Source organism: Podarcis cretensis (genome assembly GCF_951804945.1).
Source record: "Podarcis cretensis genome assembly, chromosome: 5".
Lineage (NCBI taxonomy): Eukaryota > Metazoa > Chordata > Lepidosauria > Squamata > Lacertidae > Podarcis > Podarcis cretensis.
The window spans coordinates 86,133,825-86,154,375 of NC_137174.1; the positions used below are offsets into that span (position 1 = coordinate 86,133,825).

At 44.3% G+C, this 20,551-nt stretch overlaps 1 protein-coding gene and 1 long non-coding RNA gene across 18 annotated transcripts in view; one reads left to right on the top strand and one right to left on the bottom strand.

Moving 5' to 3' along the window:
* Nucleotides 1-20,551, top strand: part of LOC307217227 — a 105,389-nt gene that overhangs the window by 36,844 nt on the left and 47,994 nt on the right. The window contains exons 2-3 of one of the 2 annotated variants that reach the window (XR_013839459.1): nt 2,247-2,358; nt 3,013-3,384. The exons of the other annotated variant lie outside the window; for it this stretch is intronic. This is a non-coding gene — a long non-coding RNA (uncharacterized lncRNA). Of the gene's footprint in view, nt 1-2,246; nt 2,359-3,012; nt 3,385-20,551 lie in introns of those variants that run through there. 2 annotated transcript variants of the gene reach the window in all.
* MECOM (MDS1 and EVI1 complex locus) overlaps nt 1-20,551 on the bottom strand; it is a 488,986-nt gene that overhangs the window by 12,403 nt on the left and 456,032 nt on the right. For 11 of the 16 annotated variants that reach the window (XM_079977618.1, XM_079977610.1, XM_079977621.1 and 8 more), the window contains 3 exons: nt 17,016-17,042; nt 3,412-3,578; nt 289-366 (listed from right to left, as the gene is read on the bottom strand). In XM_079977618.1, coding sequence (XP_079833744.1) covers nt 289-366; nt 3,412-3,578; nt 17,016-17,042 — 272 coding nt within the window. The remainder of the gene's footprint in view (nt 1-288; nt 367-3,411; nt 3,579-17,015; nt 17,043-20,551) is intronic. The other 5 variants (XM_079977622.1, XM_079977619.1, XM_079977611.1 and 2 more) reach the window with 1 other exon arrangement.

The following is a 20,551-nucleotide window of genomic DNA, read 5'->3' on the forward strand; positions in this document are numbered from 1 at the left end:
AAGGCACCTGCAGATATTAGCACTATGGTTATTAACTCTCAAGTTCCTGGGTGTCTTTTGCCTCCGAAGGGTTTTGTGAGCACTCCATTGGGGTTGTGTTGAAGCGCTTGGACCAGGTTTCCCCACACATTTATTAGAAAGTATTGTCAACTGTGTTTTACATAGCACATTCTAAAACCTCATTTCATTTTTAAGAGTGAAAACTCTTTGGAGGTCAAAGGCTGCAGTATGCAGCGCTAACAGCCAATAAGAGTCTGTGGCTACTCCCCAGAAGCATTTATCTTGTACCTGTAAGGCTGTTCTCCAGTGTGTGTTCTCAGGTGACGGGTAAGATTTGCAGATCTTGGAAATATCTTGCCGCAGTATCTGTTATTAGAAAATGGTATATGAAGATAGCTTTAATGTTTTGTTTTAAGGTACATAAAGAAATAAAATGCATAGTCCTAACTTCAAACTAATACTGGATGAAACTGCTTTTTTGGTGTACAGTGGTACCTCTAGTTACGAACTTAATTCGTTCTGGAGGTCCGTTCTTAACCTGAAACTTTTCTTAACTAGAGACGTGCTTTCACTAATGGGGCCTCTTGATGCCACTGTGCCGCTGGCACAAGATTTCCGTTCTCATCCTGGGGCAAAGTTTTCAACTTCCAGGTTAGCGGAGTTTGTAACTTGAGGCGTTTGTAACTCAAGGTACCACTGTATTTAAATATTTCTGAAAGTAGCTTCAATAAATATATTGAATCAAAACCTTATGGATTAAGGTGGTGATGTCTGAATTTTCCCATGCAACCCTAAGCAATCTATGAGAGCAGACTTTCATTTAAATGTTCATCCCGACATACTACACTTATTAACTTTGTCACTTCCCAGTTAAATGCTTATGGGGGACAGGAACTCTTTTATCCAATGTTTAGAATCTTGGCTTGATGGAAAGAGGTTTTAAATTGTTCAGCATATTCAGTGTGTCAGTAAACGTGGCATCGTTCCATCTGTGAAAGATCAGATCAGACACAATTCAAGAGACCTAATCCATCAAGGTATACTTCTATAATAGTGTGACTTGAAAGTAGCTGACATGTTTTCAGAAAGATCAGATAAACTGATATGACAGTTATCAAACACATAAACTAACATTCTGAAAATGAGATAAGGTCATAAATACCAAGCTAAAAAATAAATAGAAAACTGAAATGGCAGCATCAGGTTATTCTGCCAAATCAGGAACATTTCCCTAAAAATATGCATCCAAAATATAAATGCTAAATGACATTTCTAGATGATCATAGATCAATTTGAACATCACTTGTTGACCAAGTAAAGCCATTATTCCTGCCCACTGTCCATATTGACTAGGGCTGGACTCGGAATCTGACAACATCTGGTGTAGCAGAGTTGCCCATTCCTGCTCTGCATGAAGATAGCTGATATTTGCTGCAACTAGAGGGGGCGGGAATGGAAAACAAACAGATCCTTGTGTAGTAAATACTAGCTGTGTGGCACATGAAGGAGACAAGGTAAAACCACATTGTGAGGACTTGACCATGAAAAAGAATTGTACACTGCCAGCCCAATATATTTTGCTGCATGAACTGGAGCCCAGATGGTGCCCCTTCTCCACATGGACCAACACGTAAAGAGTCTTGCTGCAACATTCAAACAAAAATTCCTGCTCTCATCTACACCCCTACTGCAGCCCTGTGCCATCTGAAGCCATCTAGTCCACTGTGCTGCATGGTGGGACCAGCTCTGGAATACTACATGAATTAGCTTATGAAATACCTTTATCTTCATTTATATTCTACCAAACAGCTACAGCATTGGGGTTTTCAAACAAAGCTGAAGATGGCTCATGATGGATAGTTCAGTCAGTAGAGCAAGAGACTCTTAATCTGAGGGTCAGGGGTTCCAGCCCATGTTGGACAAAAGATTCCTGCTTTGCAGCAGGTTGGACTAGATAACTGTTGTGGTCTGTTCCAACTCTACAACTCTACAACTCTATGGCTTATTCTATTATTATATAAAATACCTGTAGAGTGCCAGTTGCATCATCCATCAAGCAAGCACTGTGAATGCACAACCAGCATTAATAAATGCAGAGCTTGTGCAAACAGCTTGGGCCCTTATTTGGGATCTAATGATCTAATCTAATGATACCAGCCAGAGTAGAAGACAACAGAGCTTGTCAAAAGCAACATTGTTCAGATAAATGCAAATTTGTGATACAGTGGTTTTGTCTAAATCAGCAGACTCCATGTCTGTTCCATGACGTTGACATGGGATTGCTGTTGCCTCTGGAGTACACAGATGGCGATCATAAGGGAATAATTCCAAACTTTTCTGAATGGAACTACCATGAAGGTAGGCTTGGCTCAGTATCAATTCCTTCACAACTGTCTAAGCATAATGAAGGGCTAGAGTATTATAAATGAATAGGCCTGTTTTAAAAATTCCATACAGAAACCTAGTCCCACGCAAGTAAAGAAAGTGGTAAAATTGACTATGCCAGATCAGAAATAGCTTTTAGTCTAGTCAATTTCATTCTTTGGAGGGTGGGGAGAGAATAAGAAAATATCTGGGATGTTGAGGCATTGTTGAGAGAGGTACACGTGCACCCCCCTGCCTTTTAAAAGTGACAGGAGTGCATAATCATTTATCCTTCAACCTACTAAAATAAATTATCAACAAGACTCAATATTATTTCAGACATGGGTGAGTATAAACTGTGTTACTGGTCAAGGGCATTATCCAGAACATTCACTATTTAAATTGTAACAAATTTTCAAATTCACATTTGCACCATAATGACGTGTGAAATTCATTAAATTCTGAGGTCAACAGAAAAGCTCTCTCTGAGTCTAACAACTGGTCTGCCACCTGAAAGGCTACAGATGTCTATAAGATGGATCCAAACTCTGAGACAAAACTTCCATTGATTTCTTTAGGACAACGTTGATTTGAGCCAAATATTTGCAGTGACGACTCAGTTTTTTTAACACATCTAATCATTCACAGATCTTGTGGAATTTCCCTTCTGGCATTATCAAAGGAAAGACCAAGTGAAAAACAGTCTTGCAGTTCATGATCAGAAAAAAATTACGAGGGAAAAGATCGTGTATTAATATAAAGGTGATGAGGAAATTTTGGAACAAGGCAGTGTATGTAATGTTTTGGCCTCATTTATCAAGCGCAAGGTAATGCAGGACAAATTTCTCCTGTAATTGCAAACAAACACAGAATCAAACACTATGACCATGTCTTGCTGAATAAAGAACCTTTTAAAATGCCAGTGACCCACCATAATCCCTATTCATCATCCAATGTTGAGTAATTTCTAAAATAAACAGCAGTGGCTTGCAAGAGAAGAGAGATATTAAGAGAGGCTGTTGTGGGTAATTAGCTTGGAGAGTTTACCTGCAGGTATAGCGCTCTTTGCCTTTTCGTAGAAGGTTCTCTGGCAGGGTGCTGGGAGGGGCTCTGAAGTTGAACATGGAAGGGACAGATTGCATGATGTCACCGGCTTCTGGTTTCAGGGCACTAAAACTCTCTAGCTTTTCAGCCATGTTTTCTATAGCTGACATCTGCAAGGAGGAGGGGAAAATCATTGTGAGGACATTCTTGTACTCCAAAGAATTAGCACAATCTGGTCAACAAAGAGCTCCATTTTAAAAAGTGTACTATTGAAAACTCTGCTTTTTTTTTAACTAGAAGAAACAATAAAAGTTGTTGCTATTTCAATGACACAATATTTTTCCCACATTGTTACTATACGCTAATAAGGAAATATTACCAACATAATTTGGTCTCAAGCCAGTTTAACTGATACTACATTTCTGAGATACTGCAGCTTTGTTAGAGGTAACACAACCTTCTTACTGATTTACAGTATAATTCACAAAATAAAAAAGCAGTTACACATAAATCAGTTTATGTTTCTAGCCTGTCATCCAATTTTCTTGAGGCCATCTTACTGCATGAAAATTAGTGCTGAGCCTCCACCTTGGACTAATTCAAGGCTTTACTGTTGTTACTCTATGTATGTAGATATGTTTGTATAATGCCACAAAAGAGAATATTTTCCTATTTAATAGTGTCTGTAATCATAATAAATCCATCCATCCTCTACAGGCACCCTCCCACCTACATGCATCTGGGTTGCAAATAAATAAATAAGCAAGCAAGCAAGCAAGCAAGCCTTCCCTTGCTCGCTGCTGCTGCCCGGAAGTTGCCTGAGTGAGGGAAGGTTTGCCTTCGATCAACCATTGGCAACCATATGGCAGGGAGAAGGTGGCCCGCTGGAATGTGGAGTTAACCAGGGCTATTGACTGTTTGGCTCCGAAGCGCCCTCTCCGATTGCATGAAGCCCAGACAGCCCCGTAGTTTTCCACAGATCTGAGGGCAATGAAACAATCGTTGAGACGGCTAGAGCGCCGGTGGTAGATAACTCATGCCGAATCTGACCGGATACAGGTTAGAGCTCAGCGTCGAGCCTACCAAGTGGCGATAGCGACGGCGAAGAAGAATTTCTTCACCGCCTCTATTGCATCTGCAGAAAACAGCAGCAGGAGACTTTTTCAGGTGGTTCACAATTTAGCGGAACAACCTGCAACATCGGGGCCCAGTACGGGCCACATGTTCTCCTGCAATGATTTTGCAAAGTTTTTTGCAGATAAAATCGCTCAGATTCGGGAAGAAGTAGACTCCACCGTGGGAGCAGGGGCGGGGCAGGAGAGTGCTAGAGTTTTGTCTAGTCAAGTTGCGTGGGATCAATTCCAATCTGTTACCTCTGAGGATGTGGACAGGCTGCTTGGACGAGTGAAGCCAACCACCTGTCTCCTGGATCCTTGCCCATCCTGGCTTATAAAAGGGAAGGACTGGGCGATGGGCTTCATGGGGTGGTGAATGCTTCCCTCCGTGAGGGAGCCTTCCCTGACCCGCTGAAAGAGGCGGTTATTAAACCGCTTCTTAAAAAACCATATTCAGATGCGACCACGATGGCCAACTATCGCCCAGTCTCAAATCTTCCATTCTTGGGCAAGGTGATTGAGCGAGTGGTTGCTGAACAACTCCAGGCACGCCTGGAAGAAGCAGACCATTTGGATCCCTTCCAGTCGGGATTCAGGCCTCATCATGGGACTGAAACTGCCTTGGTCGCACTGGTTGATGATCTCCGGTGGGCTAGGGACAAAGGTGAGACCTGTTTCCTAGTTCTGCTGGATCTCTCAGCGGCATTTGATACCATCAACCATAACATCCTTCTGGACCGTCTTGGGCTGGGAGCTGGGGGCACTGTCCTACAGTGGTTCTGCTCCTTCCTCCTGGGCCGTGTTCAGAAAGTGGTGGTGGGGGATGAGTGTTCAGACCCCTGGGCTCTCACTTGTGGGGTGCCTCAGGGTTCTGTCCTCTCCCCCATGCTTTTCAACATTTACATGCAGCCGCTGGGAGAGATCATCAGGAGGTTTGGGCTGGGTGTTCATCAGTATGCAGATGATACCCAGCTCTACCTCTCTTTTAAATCAGAACCAGTGAAGGCGGTGAAGGTCCTGTGTGAGTGTCTGGAGGCGGTTGGAGGATGGATGGCGGCTAACAGACTGAGGTTGAATCCTGACAAGACAGAAGTACTGTTTTGGGGGGACAGGAGGCGGGCAGGTGTGGAGGATTCCCTGGTCCTGAATGGGGTAACTGTGCCCCTGAAGGACCAGGTGCGCAGCCTGGGAGTCATTTTGGACTCACAGCTGTCCATGGAGGCACAGGTCAAATCTGTGTCCAGGGCAGCTGTTTACCAGCTCCATCTGGTATGTAGGCTGAGACCCTATCTGCCTGCGGACTGTCTCGCCAGAGTGGTGCATGCTCTGGTTATCTCCCGCTTGGACTACTGCAATGCCCTCTACATGGGGCTACCTTTGAAGGTGACTTGGAAACTACAACTAATCCAGAATGCGGCAGATAGACTGGTGACTGGGGGCGGCCGCCGAGACCATATAACACCAGTCTTGAAAGACCTACATTGGCTCCCAGTACGTTTCCGAGCACAATTCAAAGTGTTGGTGCTGACCTTTAAAGCCCTAAACGGCCTCGGTCCAGTATACCTGAAGGAGCGTCTCCACTCCCATCGTTCTGCCCGGACGCTGAGGTCCAGCGCCGAGGGCCTTCTGGCGGTTCCCTCATTGCGAGAAGCAAAGCTACAGGGAACCAGGCAGAGGGCCTTCTCGGTAGTGGCGCCCGCCCTGTGGAACGCCCTCCCACGAGATGTCAAAGCGATAAACCTGACATTCAGAAGACATCTTAAGGCAGCCCTGTTCAGGGAAGTTTTTAACATGTGATATTTTAGTGTATTTTTGGTTTCTATGGAAGCCGCCCAGAGTGGCTGGGGAGGTCCAGCCAGATGGGCGGGGTATAAATAATAAATTATTATTATTATTATTATTATTATTATTATTATTATTATCTTCTCCCTGCCATATGTCTGCACCCCCATCCCGTCACCAGTTCTGCTTGGCACCCTTCTTGGCCCTCACCCTCTGTCGCCAGCTGCTGCCACAGCGCACACTAGCTCCCCACAGGCAGGCAGGCAGGCTTGGGACAGGCCAGACAGCAGTCCGAAGTAATTTCCATGATGCCTCTCTCTGTGTGTTAAGGAGCTATGCCAGAGGTTGGCAACCTAAAGCCCATGGGTCACAAGCGGCCCATGGACCCCCGCCACCCGCTCAGTTGGCTCCCGAGCGCCGCGCAGAGCAGAGCAGGGATCGCCTTCCACGACGCTGACTGGCTTCCCATTGGCTGCAAGAAGCTCCTATAGCCAATGGGAAGCTGCGCACACCTCCTTTGCACCAGAAGGAGCGCCGTAAATAGTGTTTGTGCATGCTTGTGTGTGCGCACTCCAGCCCACAGTGGCATCTGCGGGACCGTGAACCAGCCCAAGCCACAAAATTTTTGCTGACCCCTGAGCTACGCAATGGTACACATATATGGTTCTGGATAAAGAGCTATGTAGAGTAAATAAGGTATATCCACCCTGTTATGCTGCCTGCTTCTTTTTACTCCATCAGAACAAAATTCACCAAGATGTCAATCACATTTAGTTAGGTCAGTGTTCCAGAGACAGAGGAATGACATAACTTTTTCATCACCTCCAAAGCAATGCTTTTCAGTGGTGTTAGTTCACACATTCAGCTGCCAATTATCATGTGTACAGTAATCAGGAGTAGAGTAATCAAGTGATGAACCTGTATACCTGAACCAGTCCTTATGGTAAAATACAAATAATCTCTAGTGCTGCACCCTGATAAGCGTTTTATGTGTGGCTGAAAGATCACACCTAATGAAGCTATTCCAGATTTTTTTTGAATACATAAATACGTAAATAAAAACAGTATGAATCCAGACATAAGAATGTGAAATAGTTGCAGAAGCATAAGTAGTAGCCAAAGTGTCAACTCGGTGCTACATGCTTCACAAAAGCATAAGTAACCAAGGCTCCTATCCTAACTGCACTTACTTTGGAGTAAATTCCACTGAACACAGTCCAACTTACGCAATAGCACTGCGTGCCCCTAAGAATAAGGTAGCAGCGGAGATACAGGCATTTACAATGAGTAGAAGAGATGCATGCCTAGAAGGTGAAGCAAAGGTTCTTCAGGAAATGCTTATGCCTGCAGCCTCTGCTTGATGGAAAAGTAACACTACAGGATGCCGTTGCAAATAATGAAGTGTTCAAATTACTCTGTATCTTCAAGATTAATGTATAATAGCCTTAATAAGTTTCTCACTTCAACACTGAACTGACAACTAATAATATTACTCAGATTGAAAGAACTTCGTAGGATCACCCCCTTTGTCCTGAATGATTACAGAATTGCCCTAGGGTAAGCCTACTCCCCCTCCCCCCATCCTAATTGTGACCATTTTGCAGAAAACCCAATATAGTAAATAAGGTTTAGTTCATGAGTTCGGGAATCTGTGAACTGATTTTCTTCTCGCTTACATTGCATTTACACAAAAGTGGCTCCATCAGGCTCAGTGTTACTCATCATTCAGAGAAATATATATGGAAGAAGACTTATTTGGCTTACATTTTTCATACTAAGATACAATATAAATATAGTAATTTGGTTTGCACTTTCTCTTTTTAGTCCAAAATAAATGTCTGCTCATTTCCTTGAAATGACTATTCATATTCTGCTTAGCGCTGGTATTTTTCTCTCCTTTTCGCCCGTAGCCTGCTCTTCCATTCCATGCTCAGACTTCTAATGCTCACTACAAATTGCAATGTACAGGGTTCCACTGCCAATTTGCCAAATGTCTTTCATCAAACATTGTGCAAAAAAAAAAAAAATCTCAGAGGAAAGTCAAGATACATTTACTTGTCAGGAGACAAATGGGAAAGCAGAGGGAAGCAGTAAGGGCTGGAAGCTCTGGGTTTTGATTCATAATCACTCAGCTGCTAAAACATTCTCCACAGATGCAAGTGGACAGGGCATTTGTCAATATGAAGGGTTGTGACGGGTACTGATCGTAGGGCCAAGATATGTAATGATGATGCTGGTTGGAGTAGGAGGCAATTCCATCCTAGAAGAGCAATGTCATTATCAGCCTACAGAGTTCAGCATTATCATAACATTTATTTTTCACTCCTTCCTATTTCTCCTTTCCCCCAGAATAAATCTGCCATTTTATTTCTCATTGCATTTAATCACTTCTAATTGTTTGCTAAGAGAAATAATTTTGCTGTTTTACTATTGCCTGTGATGGAGGGATGGAAGCAGGGAAATGGTTTTTGGCCTTCTGGCAGATTAGTAGTGACACATGGCTTAGGAGTAAGGTACCACCTATTTCGTGGGGGGACATGCATCTGGGAGGATAAGGAACGGCTTAGTTATATATTTAAATATTTGAGTCAGTTTCATTACCAAGTGCTTTTAAAACTGTGCTTGGGTCAACATTCTTCCTTCCCACAGATCCCAGCATTAGCTGGTTAACCTATTTTCCTTTTCCTGTTTGAAATGGCTTTATCAAGCAATTGCCGTGGCTTTAAGACTTGGTTCTGATCTATTCTAAGGAATGCATGTACAGTGGTGCCTCGCAAGACGAACGCCTCGCAAAACGAAAAACTCGCAGGACGAAAGAGTTTTCCGTTTTTGAGTCGTTCCGCAAGGCGAATTTCCCTATAGGGAAATCTCCGGGGACCTCTTTTAAAGGCTTTGCTGCCGCCCGCCAGCATTTTAAAAGCCCCCGGGACAGCGGAGGTCTTCTGAAGGCAGGCGGTGGGCGAAAGTCTTTGCTCCCCCCCACCTGCCTTCAAAAGCCGTCCGGGATAGCGGAGAAACGCGCTGCACTTCTCCGCTATCCCGGGAAGGCAGGCGGGGGGGGAGCAAAGACTTTTGCCCCCCGCCGGCCTTCAGAAGAGGTCCAGGAAGGCCGGCGGTGGGCGAAAGTCTTTGCTCCCGACGGCCAGCATTTTAAAAGCGGTCCGGGATAGCGCGCTTCCCTGCTATCCCGGACCGCTTTTAAAATGCTGGCGGTGGGGAGCAAAGACTTTCGCCCACCGCCGGCCTTCAGAAGACCTCCGCTGTCCCGGGGGCTTTTAAAATGCTGGAGGTCGGCAGCGAAGGGTTCGCTGCCGCCCGCTAGCATTTTAAGATCGCCCCGGGACAGCGGAGAAGTCTCCACTGTCCCGGGGGCTTTTAAAATGCTGGCGGGCGGCAGCGAAGCCCTCCTGTCCCCGGAGCTTGCGGGGCGGGAGGCGGGGAGAAGGGCTTTTCTTCCCACCGCCAGCCTTCAGAACAGCCTTCTGAAGGCTGGCGGTGGGAAGAAAAGCCCTTGTCCCCCCCCCAGCCTTCAGAAGAGGTCGGGGGACAGACTGTCCCCGGACCTGGTCTGAAGGCGGTTTCCATAGGAACGCATTGATTGATTTTCAATGCATTCCTATGGGAAACCCTCGCAAGAAGAAAAAACTTGCGGAACGAATTAATTTCGTCTTGCGAGGCACCACTGTACTAGTCATTGTCTACAAATCAGAGCTGATTTCCTAGTATGTGCGTTCACTGATCCAGTGGTAGAACTTCATGCTCCGGCACTGGGGGGCGGAGAGCAGAAGGGGGCGTGGCTGGCATGCGTCCTGGGGGGCATGGTGCACCGCCTGGGTGGTGGCGCACCGCCTGCAGGGGTGGGGCGCCCAGCGCAGGGGGGGAGCAGCCATGATGGCACCCCACTGGGATCGCGCTGCTGGGGGTGGTGTGCTTCCCCTGCCCCCCTCTTCCTCTACCAGTGCACTGATCCTGCCTGCCTAGTTAATGCACATCTGACTTGTAGCGACTGCACGGATAATATATGGCAGTTTTATGAGTCTTGCCAGTCCCCCCAACCCCTGGATCCTATCACCAGTCACATGCTTATGTTGCTTCCAATGGCTGCTAGTGCAGCCATTCCTGGTTGCATCACTTCCTACTTACTTATTTACACAGCACTTGTAGCTACTTACTGCAAAGCTAAAAATATACATCCCACAATAAAAACAGCCAACTAAGAATCCCATAGTTAACCAACAATGCAAGTGTTTATAACTTTAAAATAGACCTCAGGAAAAGTATTCAGGAAAAGCTAAGTTTTCACCTGCTGACATAGAATCAATAGAGAGGAAACCTGACACACCTCACCATAATGTTGGTGACATGGTGGAGAAGGCGAAGCCCCACACTCTCACACTCCTCACCTATGTGAGTAATGGGCCATAGATAAATAAATTCTCCAAAGTGCCTGAATTTATTATTATGTTTTAGAAACAGATTTAGTTCTCTAGGGGCAATCTGAGAGTAAGTCACTTTATTCGATATGGGGCATTCCTGAATTAAAACATGGAACACAACCAGCTGATCTAAGGGCTCAGGAAAACCTATGAGAGTGGCATTCCTTAAGGTACAACCAGCATTAGCAAAAGAAAAAGTTATGATTGCAATCGACTTGAGGGGCCAGTTCGTGAGCCTGATGTGCCCACAGGCTGCCTGCTGAGGAACACAGATCATATGGGAATTGGCATAATAAAATTTAATCAACATGAAACAGCCAGCTTAATCCTCTGCCCTGAAAACCAGCCCAAACGGGGCTTACATACAGTAGGACAACATAAGATGAACAAATCATTCTGAGCAATTCATGAAGAATATAATTAGTGAGTGATGTTTATACCAGATTAATCCATACAGAATTAAAGTGTGCAATTGCAAAAATATTCCAGGGTCATTCAGCAGCAGCATCTGAAAGAGGACATAAAGCTAAAGGGGGAACTAAAACTTATAAGGAAGGTGATGCGGCCACTCAAAATGGCAGCCCTACGTTGAGTCTCCTTCCAACCTGGTAGCATCTATCTCACCGTCTTGACATGATGCTGTGTGTTTCTTTACCTAACTGGCTGCCACTGGCAGGGGTGGTGAAACATGTTAAGTTATTACATCAGGATTCAGAGTAAGTTGTACTGGATGGTAAAGGGCAAGAATCAAACTCATTTTAACAGCATCCCCATATGTAACATAATGCTTAGTTCTTCCTTAAGGGGCATGCTTGAAATCAGTTGCATTCCCCTTTATTTTTGAAATAGACCTGAAATAAACTGGGAATAAAAGTGAAGTGACAAGGGTGGAGGAGATTACCAGCTTCTTTCTTCTGCTTGCCTACAGCCCTTTTGCCCATTTGTATTCTCTCCTCTCACTGCTGAGAACCACTGGAGCAGCATGAAAGCTATCAGTGCAGCCTTCCTTTAATCTTCTTAGTGCCTGCTAGGGTAGCTCTTTGCCTCAGCCGAGGCAAAAGGTCATTGTTTCCCCATCTGAACAGATGTTCCCAGACAAAGAAAACCAAGGAAAGGTTGCTGAGGCAGAACTCGGGTCTAGAGGACATATCAGCAGTTGAAGGGGAAGGAAACTCTACAAGAATGTCATAGCTATATAACAATGGCTGCTAACAAAAACTCAGACCATCAGAATGTGAACGGTCCGTGCTTAGTTTCCAAAAATAGAAGGGCAAGTTGTTCAGGTCAAGCCCAGGAATCGCTCCCTCTGACCTGGAACACTATTATTGCTACTACTGCTACTATTCTGCATTTACATAGCACTTTTTGTTAGCATTCATAGTGCTTCACATACATCATCTCAGTAACCATTAAAGTACAGTGGGCCAGTAGCATTATTCTCATGTCGCAGATGGTGGTTGAAGCTAGAAGACAGTGTCTTTCCTTGGGCTAGCTAGTGAGTCCATGGCTGAGGCAACATTTGTGCTTGAAGGATTCCTGGCTCATAGGTTACACTTTTCTCTACTGCATTGCTCCAACTGTCAAAAGAAGGAAGCCCTGGTTTGCTATTCCGAGGTATGTGAAAGTAGTGATGACATAGTGCAGGGTTTCTCAATCTTGGGTCTCCAGCTGTTTTTGGACTACAACTCCCATCATCCCTAGCTAGCAGGACCAGTGGTCAGGGATGGTGGGAACTGTAGTCCAAAAACAGCTGGAGACCCAAGTTTGGGAAACCCTAACATAGTGGCATAAGAAAAGCATTCTGCAAAAGCTTTATATATGTACGTATTCATTCATTCATTCATTCATAAATGCATACATGCTATTACATCACAAATTCCAGGGCAGAGCTCAGGTGTGAATAGCAGGACAAAAGATTATACTCCCAGTGAACACTGACTCAAATTAATCACAGGAATTCTGGCAGGTGTGGTTTCCTACCCAGTTACTGAAAATCCTTTATAGCAAGAATATTCATGCATGTGCTCTACCACTGAGCGAAATATTTGAACCTTTTGGTGTAGGAAGCTGCATGATCAATGATATCAGACTGTGAACACTAAGAAATGTAAACTTAGATAAATTATCTCAAAACATGAACAGGAACTACAAAAGGAAATAATTGCTTCATAACTTTTAAGGCAGTATTTTTTTAATTTTATTTTTTTTAAACCTGCACAATAAATATATAGAGTTCAGTGTCATTCTGTATTGTAATGGGCAATAGCATAGTTAACTCTTTGCAGAATTAAAGGAGGATAGGTCAGTCAAGAAGATATTTTAGCCACAGGAGATGGAAAATCGATATTCAGATGTAGTACATCTGATTGTCAAGCTGGGGACACCAAACAAGGACTTAGCAGGTACAAAACAGGGACTTCCCAAGTAGCATCTGGCTGGCCACTGTTGGAAATAGTATGGAAATAGACAGACCATTAGGCCAGAGAAACAGTGAGTGTTTCCTCCTTTGAGGAGCTGTTTTTATAGCTTAGTATTTGTTCTTTTAATTTAGAGGAATGAGTCTTTTGGATAATGAATAGTTAAATTGATTTTTTGTGGGGACAGGGCTGCATGAAACTGGAAGCAAATTTCCATCACATTTTAAAAGTATGTTTAGTTTTTTGGCAAAGAACTTGTATTCATATATTCAAAACTTTATGTCATATTATATATAGGCTTAATTTCTACATAGGCGGTATGGAGTCATTCTTTTCTGAAAATTGTTCTTGGGCCCTCTTACAAAGAAACTCTTTCCCTGCTCATAGATGCAGAGTTTTGTTTTATTTTTTAGAGGAGGAGACAATATCACTCTGCACAAGTATAATGCCACACTTTCCTAAATAAGTGCCATACAAGTCATCTTATTATGAAAAAAGCATGGTTAAAAATGTTACCAGCCAATATGTTACCAGCCACCACTGCCCACTTCAGTTGTCTGAGTTCCTGCTGGTACACAGACACACACACCCCAACCCAACCCCCCCCCCAATCTCCCCTGGGACCACAGGAACAGAGAATATGGAGAGTCAGGCAGGATCTTCAGAGTTATCACTAGTACATGAGGATATTTGGGAGGAGGGGGACAGGCTGACTGAGAGCCATGAAGCAATGGAGCCTCCCAGCCTGAGCTGATTCACTGTTGAAGGAACAGCTCTCTTCTAGGCAGCAAGGTATCAGGCAGGCTTCCTCAACAACCTCCGGATGTTTTTGAGACTACAATTTGAGACTACAATTCCCAGCATCCCTGACCACTGGTCCTGCTAGCTAGGAATCATGGGAGTTGTAAGCCAAAAACATCTGGAGGGTCGAGGTTGAGGAAGCCTGGTATAAGGGTTTAAGGAGAGTGATTAAAGAAATAGTGCCCCTATTCATCCCTTCCTGCCCCAATATTCACATGTGAATGCATGGATGGAACAGATGTCTGGCGCTGAAATATTTCCTCACCGAGGGAGACAATATTCCTTATCCAAAACCAACATCATGTTACCTCATATTAAGAGAAGGAAAAATTCAGGGCAATGATTAAGATTTTATATGTCTACAGAGACATTCCTAAAGCTAGGGGGTGGCAAGAGAGTTCTTTGTTTCCTCTCTCATACACAGGCTCCTTATGGTTAAGCAATGCATGCTCTTAATCTCGGCTAAGTATGGTTTTTTTAAAAAAAAAAAAACCCAGCATATTTTAATGCTATACAGCATACCAATTTTGATTTACATACGTAAATAGCTGATTCTATCTGCATTCAGAAGTTTAGAAAAGGAAGCTGCTTGTATCCCGTACCTCCCTTTTAGTCCCAGAGAGGCTATAAACTGTTGGGTGACGCAAACCTGCACGCTCTCCCAATTGAGGCCCAAAAATATAGACATGGCCATAACTAGAGGGGAGACGGTATTTATAAGCATCTCAGATGGGTTTGATACCATCAAACATGGCCTTGGTCCTTTATGTCAAAGTTTATTAGCTAGGGACAGAAAAACAGTAACAGATATATAGGGCAAATAGTCTGTTAAAAATAAATAATGACTTAATACCTTGAAATCGGAGGATTACATGACCCTAGCATTTCATAAATTAGGCCACTGAAGGCTTGCTTCACAAAATGGCTGGCCATCGTAATTCATGGGAAATGAAAAATGATACAGATGTTCATTTTCTATGTTAATTAGTGCATTTTTAAGAAATATGAAAAATCTAGACCATATCAGCATCTTTTCATTGTCATTGCCAATACATTTTATTTTGGGTCTATTTTAGCAACCCTCAAGAAGAATTGTATGGATTTGTTCATGTGAATGGGAGAAAGGAAAGGAGATCATTTGGTTGGGAATTTCATTCTTCATCTCTTTCTCAAATCTGCCTGTGAGAAAGGAGTGGGATACAGCAAGGGAGGGAAAATGTTAAAATATTGTAAACTGCCTTAAACCTACAAGTGACAGCGGGGTTAAAGTGGAACAAACTGGGTTGAAGACGTTCGTATTCTTGAAATACGAAACCTTCCCATCACTTATTTTCCTGTAGCCCTTCTCCCCAAGTGCCTTTCTCTAATCTGATCTCAATTTTGGTACTCGAGCCAGAAAAGTGACATTGTGAGACAGACTGCAGAAAAGATGTGTAGCAGGGAAGGTCTGCACTCCTCAGCTATATATCCATTTTGCTCATTAAATGAGACCCGTCACACCCATCTCTCATTTCTCAGAGCAGACCTGGTTTTAAAAACATGGATCTGTGGTCTTCATTTGAACCTGAACTCCCTTGCTGTTCTTAAAAGGAGCAAGTCTGACCTGAAAACATTTATGGAGGTTAGACCTTGTCATGTGACTGGCTATAATTATTGGTAGTTGCTTCCATTCACCAATGCTCATCATGATACACAAGCTAAATCTATCTGGCTGCATCAGTGGGAGAGGTGAGACTCCAAGGCCTACTCCATTGGCTTGGGTGGGAACAACTGCAGTGTAGTTTGCCCTTTCTCAGAAATGCCTCCATCAGCAGACAATCCACCTGGTCATCATCATAACATTTATGAAGAATATAGTATAATTTATGAAGAACTGGTACTTGAATCTGCTTGCCCTCCTTGTTTCTTTCACTTTTGTTTTGTGTTTGGTGGATGGTAGTCCACCATTTCATAATTTCTGCACAGTGCCAAGAAAATATTAATAAACTGTCCAATCAATCAATAGTTCTCATCCCCCAGGTTCAGGGTCACAATTAAAAAATGGAGCTGTACAAAGTACTGCTACTAACCATGAAAAAAATAAAAACAAAGAGAGAAGTAAATTGTAATGCTCATGTGCAGAGTACTGAGGTGAACTGATGAAGTGCCACAAGAAGCAGTTGAGCTTCTCATTTTTGTCCAAGCCAATTTTTGTCCATCCACACTTCTGCTTGTTCCACGTCCAGAGAGCACAGGTCCAAGAGATTTTCTCCTTGCCCTGCTCCTTTCCCAGGGAAAACCTGCTCTTTAGCTTTAAATTGGGGCAAACATAAATCCATAGAAAACCCAATTGATGTTTGCTCTGATTGAGCAATAGGGTTTCCCTGGGGTGGGTGGGTGGGTGGGTGGGTGGGTGGGAAATATACTTAAATAATGACTATATAATATTCCTTTACATGGATTCATCTGCAAAAGATTGTTTCAAAGGTGGGTGCTCAGAGAGATCCCCCATCACATGTTCAAAAAATGTGTGAGTGGATGACAGGGTTGCACAACCTAGCTTGGTACTTCCTAGCTATGGCAGCCACAAACACACATCTGTGTGTTTTGCTTGTTCTGCTTTATGCATGTACTGACACATGCATGTATTGCTTGTACATGCGCTGTGATCTGGGAGGGATGTCATCTAAACTCTCCAATATGATGGCTTCTGATCTATAGTAGGTGGCATACAAAGCCCACACTGGCACAGTAAAATGTTTTATGTGTGCAATTGTGCTGCTGTAAGCTCAGAGCTTTGGATCACTCACTGGCACAACAATTTTATGCCTCTAGAAATCTTAATACAATTCTTTGAAACCCTTTGTAGCAGACTCCCATTCATTAGAACGTGTAATGGAGTAAAGACTAGCATTTGATGAAAAGTAGAATAAGACACAAGTGTGATTTAGGAGAGCTAAAATAATTAGCAGGAAAAGACTTGCAGGGTTGCAGTGAAGTAAATGAGTTTTCATGTCACGTTTCTTATGCAATTTCTTCTACAGTGTTTAAATTGAAAATATAAATAATGAACTTACCCAAGTTCTTTGATCAGGCAATTGGAACTGGGAGCAAAATTGAAACAAAAACAACACATTATTCCTGCTTTTGGATCCCTTATTGCAATTAATGTATAGTTCATGCTACAATAAATTGGTTTGTCTTTAAGTTGCTAAAACTCTTTGTTGTTTTTGCTATGAGTGACTAACATGGATTACCCTTCTGGAAGTGGATTATTTGTATCTGAAGTGACATTGGGCCAGTACACAACAGTGTTGAAATTCCTCTTAAGGCAGGAGAGGGCAATTTGATCCGGAGAAAGGTAGGGAGGTGGGAGGGAGGAGAGTACTTTCCCAAAGCTGGCTTGCCATTTCTTAACCAAAGTTAAAAGGGAGCCAGTGCTGTGTTTGAACTTGTCCATCATATCCAAAATGCAGTGCAGCCATTGTAATTATTACGTTCCAACATGATCGTTTTCAAAAAATAAATCAAGATGTGTTTATTTTAAGTAGATTTTTCTTTTAAACAAGGTCTGTGTGGTTTGGTCCTAATAGCTTCCCATAGTATTTATGGGAAGTTACAGGTATGTTTGTCAACCACTAAAGTTAATCTTTGTATGATTATTAAAACAGTAGCACAAAATAAGTTATCACACAATACTGAGTTAAATTCTGCCTTTGGAACTAAAGCAGCGTATCTCTTACTATGTTCTAATCCTATTTTACCAACCAGCAAAATTGTGGTGGATCCCTGACCACACACATACCAGTTTTGTGTCAAAACTCTTTTTCATTTGTGTGCCATTTGCAGACACTATCTCTAAATTTCACTTTAGAATAAAACATATTCACATACAGATTTATTTATTTTTACCTTTCTGCTAATTTACCTTATTCACAAGTGCAATGCATAACAAGTGCTTAAGGTTAAAAGATGCAATAGTGAAGCATGGAGCAGCAGCAAGCACTTGTGAATGCATTGCACTTTGAATAAGGTTGCCAAACATGGATGGCAGCCCACCAAGAGCTCAATGAACCTCATGGGGTTTTTTTGTTGCCTGCTGCCATGTCTTGGTTTATCATAAATAGTGAAGAGCTACTTCACAGTATGTGAGCTGCAGAAGAAGCGAAGCAAAACTAGGTCCTGAACATTTACAAGACAAGAGAACCAGGACAGGAAAAGACACACCAAGGAAGACTAGCAGAAACTCAGGACGGGTACCAGACTCAGGCTCATTATTCACGTGATTGGTGTCACTTGAACTATGCTAAATCATAAGAGGCAGCTGGTTGACTGGCACATGGTAAGTAAGCCATTTGTATGGAGATGCTCGCCACACGGCTGGGAGGATTTTCTTCAGTCCTCACAAACCTTAGTTTTAGACACTTGTGGTGATGTAAGGTAAAGCTGCAGCAATTGTACAGTGAGTTGATCAAGTGTTAACACCAAGCGGTGGCAGTATTATGTAAAGGAACAACCGACAGAGGAGCTAGAGTAAGGAAAAGCAAAGGTCCAAGGAAAAACAGGCCAGCTAAGGGAGATCTCTCAATCTGACAGCTGATCAACATTCACTCAACCAAAGCTTTCTTTGCATCTCCAAGAAAAGTAATTTCATCTGTGCATGCTGCCAATACATGGGTAAGATTATGAGTGCTAGGCTCATATGCATGCAGGCTAGATCGGCATGATCAGAGGTGTAGCATGGGAGGAGGGTCCATGGGGGCCGTGGCCCCGGATACAATTTTGTGAGGGGGCTCAAAGCAGGCTCCTTTATTGGAGCCTGGCTCCACGCAAGGAGGAGCTGCGCCTTGGCACAGGCCTGACCCAGAGGAGGTAAGCAGGAGGAGAGTGGGTGGCAGCTTCCCCGCGCCTCTCCTGCCCTGAACTGTGGTGTGCCAAAGACGCCTGCCGCACACACCCCACCCCTCAGGGGCACATCCCACACACCGCCCCAGGCAGTGCAGGCATACACTCCACCTCTGGGCATGATTCTTCTCCACAAAAAAGAGAGGACAATCCAAGCCTACAAATGTACATGCCCACTTATAAGCCCATAAAAAAAGGTAAAGGTACCCCTGCCCGTACGGGCCAGTCTTGACAGACTCTGGGGTTGTGCGCCCATCTCACTTAAGAGGCCAAGGGCCAGCGCTGTCCGGAGACACTTCCGGGTCACGTGGCCAGCGTGACATCGCTGCTCTGGCGAGCCAGAGCCGCACACGGAAACGCCATTTACCTTCCCGCTGGTAAGCGGTCCCTATTTATCTACTTGCACCCGGAGGTGCTTTCGAACTGCTAGGTTGGCAGGCGCTGGGACTGAGCAGCGGGAGCGCACCCCGCCGCAGGGATTCGAACCGCCGACCTTTCAATCGGCAAGTCCTAGGCGCTGAGGCTTTAACCCACAGCGCCACCTGCGTCCCCTTATAAGCCCATACCTTGTGTTAAAAAGGTAAAGGTACCCCTGCCCGTACGGGCCAGTCTTGACAGACTCTGGGGTTGTGCGCCCATCTCACTTAAGAGGCCAGGGGCCAGCGCTGTCCGGAGACACTTCCGGGTCACGTGGCCAGCGTGACATCGCTGCTCTGGCGAGCCAGAGCCGCACACGGAAACGCCGTTTACCTTCCCGCTGGTAAGCGGTCCCTATTTATCTACTTGCACCCGGAGGTGCTTTCGAACTGCTAGGTTGGCAGGCGCTGGGACCGAGCAGCGGGAGCGCACCCCGCCGCAGGGATTCGAACCGCCGACCTTTCGATCGGCAAGTCCTAGGCGCTGAGGCTTTAACCCATAGCGCCACCTGCGTCCCTACCTTGTGTTACCTCACACTTTATTTTCTATGCCTTGGGCACTCCACAAGGAAGATTCCATGAGGCTCAGTCACATCACCCTGAGGCAAACCTGTTGACCAGCCTTCCATTAACCTCTTACTACATCCTTTTGCAGGGGCTACTAGGAAGCTCTAAGTCACTGCAGCCAAAACAAGTGTATTTGTTTTAATCGCCTCTCATTTCAACTACAGTGGTACATTGGGTTACATACGCTTCAGGTTACATACGCTTCAGGTTACAGACTCCGCTAACCCAGAAACAGTACCTCAGGTTAAGAACTTTGCTTCAGGATGAGAACAGAAATCGTGCTGCGGTGGCAGCGGGAGGCCCCATTAGCTAAAGTGGTGCTTCAGGTTAAGAACAGTTTCAGGTTAACGAATTAAGTACTTAACCACTGTATAGCCTTACGAGTTTGGGAGTGAGTTCTGACATAGGGTTTATCAATATTTGTAGCTCGGTGGTAAAGCAGTTGGACTTCCATACAGAAGGTCTTGGGTTCCATCTCTACAGTCTCCAGGTAAGGCCAGGGGAGCTGCTGCCAATCAGTGTAAATAATACTGAGCTAGATGGACCACTTGTTTGACTCAATATAAGGCCATTTCCTATGTTTCTATGTTAATTGTTATTGTTTAGTCATTTAGTCGTGTCCGACTCTTCGTGACCCCATGGACCGGAGCATGCCAGGCACTCCTGTCTTCCACTGCCTCCCGCAGTTTGGTCAAACTCATGCTGGTAGCTTCGAGAACACTATC